General features: G+C 36.2%; 3 protein-coding genes across 3 annotated transcripts; 1 reads left to right on the plus strand and 2 right to left on the minus strand.

Annotated features, from left to right (window-relative positions):
• The first annotated feature begins 1,638 nt into the window (after positions 1-1,638).
• LOC112467027 lies at positions 1,639-2,990 on the plus strand. Its single transcript, XM_025035464.1, has 2 exons — positions 1,639-1,963; positions 2,054-2,990. Exons 1-2 carry the CDS (start codon positions 1,783-1,785, stop codon positions 2,764-2,766), a joined length of 894 nt encoding a protein of 297 aa, XP_024891232.1. The 5' UTR covers positions 1,639-1,782; the 3' UTR covers positions 2,767-2,990.
• Positions 2,991-7,228: 4,238 nt separating this feature from the next.
• On the minus strand, positions 7,229-7,944 carry LOC112467033. The gene has a single exon (XM_025035477.1). It carries the CDS (start codon positions 7,892-7,894, stop codon positions 7,229-7,231), a length of 666 nt encoding a protein of 221 aa, XP_024891245.1. The 5' UTR covers positions 7,895-7,944.
• A 1,115-nt stretch (positions 7,945-9,059) lies between these two features.
• LOC112467039 lies at positions 9,060-9,987 on the minus strand. Its single transcript, XM_025035491.1, has 2 exons — positions 9,873-9,987; positions 9,060-9,775 (listed from the first exon to the last, which is right to left on the minus strand). The coding sequence occupies exons 1-2, from the start codon at positions 9,985-9,987 to the stop codon at positions 9,060-9,062; spliced, it is 831 nt and encodes a 276-aa protein (XP_024891259.1).
• Between the last annotated feature and the right edge of the window lie 1,036 nt (positions 9,988-11,023).

The following is an 11,023-nucleotide window of genomic DNA, read 5'->3' on the forward strand; positions in this document are numbered from 1 at the left end:
ATCAAACATTTTAAGTTTGTGACTTCTATTCTTCTTAGTGCAGTTTCTTGCTGCTCTGTTGTCATGACTCTATAAATTTTCTCGTGCTTGGATACCAGAGTATATAGTATATATCCAGTGTCAGTATATCCCACCAACACACCAACAGCTGTCTTGTCGAATTTCGACTTAGGCTTTGGTACTCTTGCATATCCAATGCATCCGAATTTCTTTATTTGTTCAAAATGACAACTTGTTTCTGATGAAAACTTCTTCAACGGGATCTCGTACTCTAAAGTCTTATGTGGAGATCTGTTGTACGCATGCACAGCAGCGTCAACTGCCAACTCCCACATACTCTTTAGTAATCCCGAGTCGATCAATGTTCTTACTTTCTCTTTCAACGTTCTGTTGAACCTTTCTGCAACTTCATTGTGTTCTGGAGTGTACGGTGATGCAAATATGGCTTTTATCTTTTCTCTTTTTAATACCTCTTTAAAAGCACCTCCCGTAAATTCCTTGTCTTGATCTGACTTTGCATAGCATAGCTTTTCTTCTTTTCCTAGTAGATTTCTGGCGGATATAAGATATTTCTCTAGAGCCTCTCCCGATTCATCTTTTGTCTTCAGAGAGTAGGCTTTTGCTAATCTAGAATAGTCATCTATAAAAGTGATTATAAACCTCTTTTGTCCTGAATAGGATGTAGGTTTTATTGGACCCATGATGTCCGTATGTATTACCTGTAGTGGTCTCTGTGCTCTATTTCTGTTTTCTTTAAACGGCAGTTTTGCCATATTTGCCATTATACATACTTCACACTCTAATATGGAGTTATCAAACTTTACATTCTCTAATCTCTTTTCAACTTTTTGTAATTGTTTTAGATAGTTTAACGATGCATGACCTAATCTAACATGCCATAACATCGCCTCATTTATTCTCTCTAGTTTCTTTACTTTTTCAATTATTGAGCTTTCACACATTTCTTCTATATTCTCTATTGTCTGTATATCCTCCAACTTAATGACTTGCTCGAGTTCAGCATTGTTGTGTTCTATATTTTCGTTTTCGTTCACATTTGTGAACTCTCCTTCATTCTCCCTCCCAATCGCAGAGCCAACATTATCCCTCTCATCTAACTCTCCCTCCGAAATTGATAATCCATTAGTCTGAATGTTTGCTTGCGATTGTTCAGGAAGCTCACTATGTGGAACAATTTCTGCTCTACATCTGTAAATTCCTTTAAAAACTATTTTATTTGTCAGTTTATTGTAAACTTTAAACACTTTATCATCTAAATAAATACTGAACCCTGCATCAACCAACTTTCTTAGATATAGTAAATTTTTGGATACTTTCTTTGTTGCAATTACATTTGTTAATTTAATGACTCTCTTTTCTTTTTCATTCGTTATTAGTGTAAGATCTCCTTTACCATCTATTGAAATGTTTGCAAGCTCATTTTTATTCGCGCATTTAATAACTCTATTTTTACATTTTTCAAACTTTGACAGAATAAAATTCTTATTCACAATATGATCCGTAGCACCCGAATCTGCAGTAAAATTGACTACCTCTTTTGAACTATCTCTATCTTCTATTAATTAGGAATGTTTGGTGTAAAACTCGGGGCAGATGGCGCCATGGCGTCCAGTCCTGTCATGGCGGCGTCACCAACACTAACTCAATATACATGTATGTGTGGTGTATCTGTGAGCACATCCGTGAGATAGACATAACCGTAAATAAAGCCTGTAATGTTTACACGATATTTCCTCTGTCTTTGCATATTTTAAGTGGAAAATGAAGTGTAGTGTGCTTGAATGTAAAAATGAAGTAAAATTTAAATTTCCAAAAAATTTAATTTTAAGAAAGAAATGGCTTGAGGCTATTAAGAGACCTGATTTTAATCCAACTCCAAAACATGGCTTATGTATAAATCATTTTAATCCGAAACATGTTATGAAAGAAAGTATACGCGCAGGTATGTATATATTCAAAATATTAACTTAATACATTTGTGTATGAAATATATATAGTTCTATTTAATTTTATGTTTTATGTGAATTTGCAGGATACGAGCTTCAGTCTACACGTTTACGACATGGGACTGTTCCTTCTATTTTTTCTTGGCAAAGTACATTTCAGGAACATGTTAATGTGAAAGAAAAAGAAAATGAGAGGGATAATACAGAAGACTTTACACCAGTCATATCTGAAGCGTCAAACAATGTACAAGATGATAGTCTCCAGCAAGGTCAAAATTCTGATACAACTGGATTTTTCACGGATAAAAATGTATCAACGCCTTTAAATGAAGAAACTCATATTTCTGTGGAAGTTTATAATTATGCTGAAATGGAGCTTTTGACAAGCAATATAAATGTTTATGAAGAAAGTATTAGTTGCGATTACGTGCAAAATGAAAACTGTTCAACGAACGATACTGAACAGTGTAATGATAAAGAAGCTTGCAGCTTTGCAACAACTGCGACTCAAACAGATTCAGCTTCTCGTTATAGTATTGAGCAGTTTAAAAATAATCCAAAATCATTGTTACATTTAACCGGATTAGAAAACTATGATAAATTCATGACAGTGTTATACTCCCTAGGACCAGCAGTGTATTATTTAAAGTACGCAAGAGGACAGGCAGTAGGAAATATATCAGTGCCAAATCAGTTGTTTCTGGTGTTGTGGAAATTAAGAAGAAATTGCTGCGATATTGAACTGTCAGAGCACTTTTCTATTCCTAGACTAGCTGTAGGAAACATCTTTCACACATGAATAACTTTTATGGCAAAGTAATGGTCTCTAATTGATATATGGCCTAGTAGACAACTAGTCGACTATTACATGCCAGAAAGTTTTAAACAACACTATCCCTCCACAAGAGTTATCATTGATGGAACTGAAATTCGAGTTGACAAGCCACATAATCCACGTTTACAGCAATCATCATTCAGCACATACAAAAATGGTCCTACTGTTAAAACTGTCATTGGCTCTACTCCGGGTGGTTTAATTTCATACCATTCTCCAGCATGGAGGTTCAACTAGCGATAGACAGATTATTGAACGGAGTGATTTGATGAAAAAGTGCGATTCTGGTGATTTAATTCTGGCTGATCGAGGGTTTGTAGTACAAGACATTTTTGCACCACACAATATTACTGTTGCTACACCTACTTTTACAAAAGGTAAAGGATATCTACCTCACCAAACAGTTATGAAAGACCGTCTATTATCAAAACATCGAGTCCACATTGAAAGAAGTATTGGATTACTCAAGACGTACAAAATTCTTTCAAGTAGACTGAATCACAACTACATTCCATTGGCTACAGAATTAGTTGGAGTATGTGTTATGTTGTGTAATTTTAAAGAAAATATTATGCGAAAGGTGTAAAAATAAATACAAGATATATGTACTAGTAATAAAATTTTGTTTATTTTTAAATAGAACAGTTTTGATTTTTATATAATGTACTTAATACAAACTTAAACTATTTTATAAATTATATAAACTTCTCATCGATTTATTTCTTCTTAAAAATACTGGCATTTTAGATTATTTTATAAAGTTATGCCACAAAATGAGTTTTATTGCATTTTAACTTTTCTTTACTTATTTTAGTATTTACGTTTTATTCAAAAATCTTATCTTAAAGTTTTCAACAATAGAACAAGTTTTATCACATTTCAACTTTTCAATATATATTACTTTCATTTATATCTTAGAATTTACCTTAAAATTTATAATCGCAGAACGAGTTTATCACAAACACAAGATATAAAGATGTAATACTTATACTTATTAAAATAACTTGTCATAATTTCTATAAATATATTTTTCAAATATTGCAGGCTTAAGGTATGTTTCATAAAAATTAGTTAACTTGAAAAGCATTTCCGATATAAACTTATCGTCCTTCTCAATTGATATTTGCACTAACTCCTTAAAGGTATATATCAATAAATCACAATATAATCTCCAGTAACCAGCAATTGTCCTTGAATTTGATAGTAGTACGAATGATTTTTCCGTAATGTTAAACAATTATTTTCATCTCTCTCTAAGTACGGTACAGTTATTTCATTTATTGGAAGATTCTTACTGGCATATGGACATTTCACTTCTATCACCGACAATAGGGCAAGTAGGCGATCTGGGCTACCTCCAATATATGGATGAGAAGGTAAAATAAATAGTCCACACTCCTGTATATTTAGCTCATTGACACGAGATTCATTAAATAAATTTACTGCAACATCTTCATATATTTTCCCATGGGATGTTGCTTTTGATGTGAAAGACCTTGGATTTAAAATTGATTGAGCTAAAGTCTCACCGCCTTTTTTACTTAATTTTTCATTGTAACAAGCATAAAAATTACTCGCTGTTATTCTATGACACCTATATTCATGCCATGCTTTATTATTACTTTGGCCACGAGTTTCTTGTTCTATTTCTTGTACTTGTTCTTCAGAAACATCTAGTAGATAAAGAGATTTAAGCAAGGAATTTTTGGCATTGTACGTTGAATAGCAATGATCCCACTCTATTGCATATGGATTCGCAGGTTCTAAGATCATTTTAATTGACATCGAGTTTTTATATCCACGAGCAATAAATAAATTTCTGTAATAGTTTTTGTACCATATTGCATAGTTTTTATTATCTAAATTATACTCTGGGATTAATGTTCTTCGTTGAAAAAGCTTTACTTTCATCGGTGATCCAGTGTATTTCTTTGTTGGCTGGTGAAAAGTTTGCAATTTTTCTGTTGATGTCTGTTCTAAGATTACTGTTCTGTTCAAGCATACATCATTCATAGCCAGTAATAATACTGTCACATGCTTACAGTGGGCGGTTTTTGAATGCCCGACTGTACATTCACAGCTGGTTTCTTGAATTTCTCCATCAAAACTAATACTGGCATTAACTTCATATTGTACATGCTTTCGCATTTCAGCCCTGCATTGCCCTTTTACAAAATATATATTATCTGTAATAATATAATTGTTTACTAATGTTATTATGTCACTTCAAGCTTTTTAAAATAAAAATTTGAGTAAAATTAAAAATTGATAATATTGTGATAAATAATTACCAGGAACACAATATCGGATGTACGTTAAATATCCATTATTATATAAACCTACAGCTGAACCCATATTTTTTTGAAACCTGCAAAATATAAACATTAATATAACATCTTGAATATTATTCTATTTTATATTGAAATTTATTATATATTATATATTATATATTGCATAAAAACTTGTGTAAACCTTTGCAAAAAAGCATGTAGATGATTTATGGTAAAAGCAGGTACAGGACTAGATGCATTGATATCTTTGTAACTTGAAGCTGGTGGAGTCTCTATACAATCTTCCGTTTCCAGGATTGGCTCATAACCAAAATTATTATTTTTATCATAATATATTAATCTAAAAAGTTATAAAAATATATTAATCTAAAAATTAATCTAAATACAACTTACTGTTAAATGATTAAAGCACACATTTTGTAATCTGCCCATATATACAATTATATACTAACCTGTCCACTAACTCTTTTTCCTTTCCATATAATAATGCACCTCTTTCTCGCAGCAGCTCCTTCAATTTTTTAATACTTAATTTACCGTAATAATCTTCTTTCGACATTTTTGTTGAATCGAAGTAGCCGTGAAGTATCACAGATAGGCTCACGCATACACCAACACATGCATGTATATTGAGTTAGTGTTGGTGACTCCGCCATGACAGGACTAGACGCCATGGCGCCATCTGCCCCGAGTTTTACACCAAACATTCCTAATTTAACCATGTATTATTTACCTTCTTCTGATTCTCCTTCATTTGCTGTTTTCGTTGATATAGGTTTCTCAGCTGGTTGTATCTTGGTTATTTTCCCTTTGTTATCTACTCTTTTTGTGCCTTTTTGCACAAATCTACCCTTTTTCTTTATGTTTTTATTAACGGTTTTATTTAAATACCTTTTTCCTCTAGCTCTGTTCGCCTGGGCTTCGGCACTCGGACAATTATCACCCTTGTGACCTCGTATCTCCTGGCAGTAGTAACAAAACCAGGCACCAAATTCTATTAGTGGACAGTCCTTCGCCATATGACCCATTCGGTTGCATCTGTAGCATTTCACTTGTTTCATGTTCTCTTCTGCAGCAGCCCTCTGTACCCTGACTTCGAGTTTCTCTAATTTTTTTTCTATTCTCGTTTTTAGTCTCTGCTTCTAACTGCATCATAAAAGACTTTATTTCATCTATGTTCATTTCTTTAAGATTAGTTTGTCTTCTAATTAAATCTACATTCCTCAGCTCTGGTACATTAATTGACACAGCCTGATAAAGTGCAGATCTAATCTCTTGTTCTGCGAGGGGTACCGCATCTTCACATGATTCATATTCTCTAATTATTGAATCGAAGCGTTCACAAAAATCACTTACTTTTTCGTCTTTTCTCATTTTAATTTGATAAAGTTTAGCTCGTACCGATGCATGAGTAACGTTTACTTCACTCTTTTTATATCCTCTCAATTTCTTCAAAATTTCTTTCGGATCTTTTTCATGTAGAATCCTTTTATGATAGTTTTCCGTGCTCGACGTTTTGTTCCCCGGAAAAAATCTCCCGGAAATCAGTTCCCGGAAAAAATCTCTCCGGAAAAAATCTCCCCATCAAAAAATCTCCCCCGGAAAAAATCTCCCCCGAAAAATATCTCCCCCGGAAAAAATCTCCCCCGGAAAATATTTCCCCCGGAAAAAATTTCCGTGCCCAGCAAAAACCGAGGTGCCACATGGGTTTACAACTTTCCACGTGTGAAAAACCCACGCACGTACTTTGCAAGGCACACTATGTGTATAGTTTAATGATAGTGGAGCCCCCCGCAGGGGGGCGGAACCTACTGCCTCCACGCATACACTTCTCGCGCGAGGCGAGGTGCCACATGGGTTTACAACTTTCCACGTGTGAAAATCCCACGCATATACTTTGCAAGACAACTTTTCTCAAGAAGTTTAACGCAACCAGCAAAGCGCAAATAAATTAAAAAAGTTGTCGTAACTAAAAACAAAGACAATAAATACATAACTCATGATAATTTAATACAACGAAAGATTGACAGCAACATTCCTCAGGATTTTCAACGCATCCAACAAAGCGCAATTAACGTAATACAATCGGCGTAACTAACAACAAAGATAAATAACACATAATTCATAACACATTTTTATAACGATAGATTGGCAGCGACATTCTTCAAATATTGTAACACATCCTGTCGGTTGTAGGCTGCAACGAGACTCTTCAATCGCGCATCGTTGTCTTTGTAGCGCTTGTTTCTATTATTCGCAGGAGCGTGAGCATTCGCGCGCGCAATGTGAGCGTCAACGAGACCCTGCTCTGCTTGAAGCAACTCAATCATTTTCCACAGTACGAGATGCGAACCATTTGCTCTCTGATTTAGTGCTTGGTGCCATCCTTCCACTGCATTGTTGGTACGAGCAACAGCCACCATCACTGAGGAGTAGTGGTTCCACAAAGAAATGTCAAACATTGCGCCGCGTCGTACTTTACGACGACCTAACACGCCAACCCAAGTGTGCTCAAAATAATCGAGAAAACCTCTCAAATCTTTCTCATTATCCGTGAAAAATTTCGACTGCAGCAAAGCATCGTACGCGTAAGTGACATCGCAGGAAGGAACGAATGCCAATGCGAATAACATTCGCAAATTACGAGCTACGCGGCTGCTCTCGCGGTACAATGGCGCAAGGTCGTGATCTTGTATACCACGCCAAAGTGCTTGACCGAAATGGAATAAACACCCTTTGATTTCACACTCGGGAAATTCTAGTGTAACGGCTTTTAAAAATGCCATCTCAAAATCCGACATTACATTTTTTGGGGCCACCCCGGGAATAGCATCTTTTAGAACCCGCAACAGAGTTTGATATGTTCTCTTGCGTTGATTAGGGCATAACGCATATACAAGAGGCACAATTTTGCCATTCACCTCCCCATGCACGGTGTACAGTTGGTCGAATATTTCAGGCACTACTTTAAAAGTACCATCACAATACCATATGTCACATCCTCGCAACACCTGCAGATTATCCTCCGTAGCAAATATAAGCAGTCTGTTGTTAATATCCTCAGAGTCGAATAACAAGAATTTCACGCTCTTCAATGTCTTTTGAAAGTGTTCTGGTATTTCATACAATGTGTTCTTCCTGGGATTAGGCGGTAAAGGATTGTTTCTTTGACGGATTCCTCGGACAGTCCGACTCAATGACTCAGCACTCGGTAATTGTGCAGCAACAGGAGACGACACCGTACCCAGCACGGACGCCACTAACGACGATGATGCTTCCTTGCTTGTCACCGCTTTCTTCCGTAATTTTGCAACAACGCGCTTTGTCTCAACTGCTGCAGCGTTAGGAGTGTGAGTTGTGTGCTCAGTTTGATGCAAAATGATACCTATAATAAGCAAAAAATAAAAGAGTAATGACAATTTTCCGATACTGCCATTAAGTACATTAATTTACGTACCATCGCGTAACTCCGACGACGTGTGACAAATCCCCCGACACCCGGTTTTATACTGCACACACCGCCAAATAACTTTTCCATTAGACCCCTCCCCATGCTTGTAATACAATTCACCATCAGCAATCAGCTGATTCTTTCCCTTGTTGCTTTTTACAAATTTGAGCGGCACGGTGCACGATAATATCGCTACCAGTACTTACAACAGACTGATTACTGTTATTCGAGGTGATATTGCTGACGATGAGTAAACACAGTACAATCAGTTGACGGTTCCGAATAATAACATATACAAGCATCAAATAAAGTCGCACAGTCTAGTGTAACGGCTTTTAAAAATGCCATCTCAATTTGAAATACAGTAGTACTGGAATTTTGGATGGGGAGATTTTTTCCGCGGGAGATTTTTTCCGGGGGAGATTTTTTCCGGAGGAGATTTTTTCCGGGGGAGATTTCTTCCGGGGGAGATTTTTTCCGGGGGAGATTTTTTCCGGGGAGATTTTCCCGGGAACTTATTTCCGGGGAGGATTTTTCCGGGGAGATTTCTTCCTAGAGCCATAGTTTTCATCTAAATGATTGATTATTATATCTCTAACTAGACTTTTTCTCTTAGCAACTTTTAGTTCGGAGAGATTTTCTGGACTTTCAATGTTTGAATCTATTACATCTAACAACTCGTTATTCATTAACTCAGATTTTAAATAATCCATCCAAGGATCAAAGTTGGATTTTTGCGTCAGCTTATATTCTCTTCTAATATGCAACCTTTGACTGTTCAATTCCAATTCTATAGCTCTTTTTATTGTCTCTAAACTCTTATTTTTTTCGACTGAACAGACTGTTATTTCATTTAATTTTCTCTTTTTAGACTCTACCTCTAGTTCTTTAACCGTTTGTTTACTGTTTTCTACTGAACTTTGGGTATCTTTATTGCTTACCTCTAAACGTCTAAGTTTAACTTTTTCTTTCTCTAAGTTTAAACAGGAGACTTCCACCATATTCTCCATCATCTCGGTGGCCTTCGTCATTACTTTATCCAGCATCTGCATCGAATTGTCCATTTTTGCGACCAATTTTTCTTGCTTTTCATATAATATTTTGGTTCCAATTGGCAGTACTGGACGGTTCTCTTCCCATGCTTTGGTCACATCTATATTCTCTCTGACTTTAGGCAAGTTCTTTTTCGGGATTGCACCTCTTCTTTCCATCTCCTTTTTATCTTTTGCTTCTATACGGAATTTTGAAATTACTATTTTTATTTTCTCTGAATGCATATATGTATTATTCTTCTAGACTACTTTATTTTCAAAAAAATACTCTCTTACCTCTATCTTTTCTTACTGTCTCCTCGTTTTTATCTTTTGTTTCTCTATCTATTACCGTGATAAAGCTGCTATCGCTGTCGTAGTCGACCAGCGCATCTTGGCCTTCTTCTTTCATCTATATCGGGATTTAAATATCAATTGAACATTAGCATTCCTCTTTTGACAAGATTAACCAACATTCGTATTGACAAATAATAATTTACAATTTCTATCACTAGATCTCTTTCAGCGATAAAAATTTAATGCTTATGAGGCTATATAGAACGCACTGCAATTCACAATAACCCCAAAGCGAGAAAACCACGCGCCTCTGCAGGGTTATCCGCACGCGCACACCACTGTCCGTTGCGATCCCCAGCACTGCTGAAAAGATCTATGGGAGTTCGGGTTGATCACGCACACGCACGGGGCCCATACAAATTTACGCGGCTTCCCTAAACAGTAATCAAGCTACACCGCACAGCAAGTCATGCTCAATTACCGACCCGATACATATCGATTTCAAAAAAAATAAACTCATATAGAGTCATATAGAGTTTTTATACATACGCATACACATACATATACATGTATCGCAATCTAGCCATCTAGCATACGCATACATTTACATGTATCGTAATCTAGCCATCTAGCATCGATGCCATGTTGTTAGTCGAAATCGATTATGTGTTTGTGCGCGCCCAGCAACAAGTTCTGCGCGCCAAAAACAATGACTCTCGCCGTCTACAATCAGACTTCCGCGCGCCAAAAATTCCGCGCGCCAAAAGAAATGACTCTCGCCGTTCACGATCGGACTTGCACGCGCACGTCGTCGACTTGCTACCAAGCGGCATTTTTCTATCTCTTTTTCCTTCATCATTCTCTACTTCTTTATTACACTTTACACATCTATTCTCTAATTCTCTTATTACCATTATTACCTCTATTTCTATTTCTCGAGAAAAATGGCAAAAACATCTATCTCCTTGTAACAGTATTTATCGAACGAACATTCTTATTAACTGAGAATTCTCTCGTTTTGCTCGTCAGCAACGAGGAATATTATTTACTTACCCTCTAATCTTCTAGATGCTTCTATCTCTTTCTATGCCCTTCGCCGGCGTCTCACACACTTCGTATATACACTTTCGTGCTATGTTCCTCACGCAGGG

The sequence above is a fragment of the Temnothorax curvispinosus genome, unplaced genomic scaffold (assembly GCF_003070985.1).
Source record: "Temnothorax curvispinosus isolate PA1 unplaced genomic scaffold, ASM307098v1 QBEX01001636.1, whole genome shotgun sequence".
Classification (NCBI taxonomy): Eukaryota; Metazoa; Arthropoda; class Insecta; order Hymenoptera; family Formicidae; genus Temnothorax; species Temnothorax curvispinosus.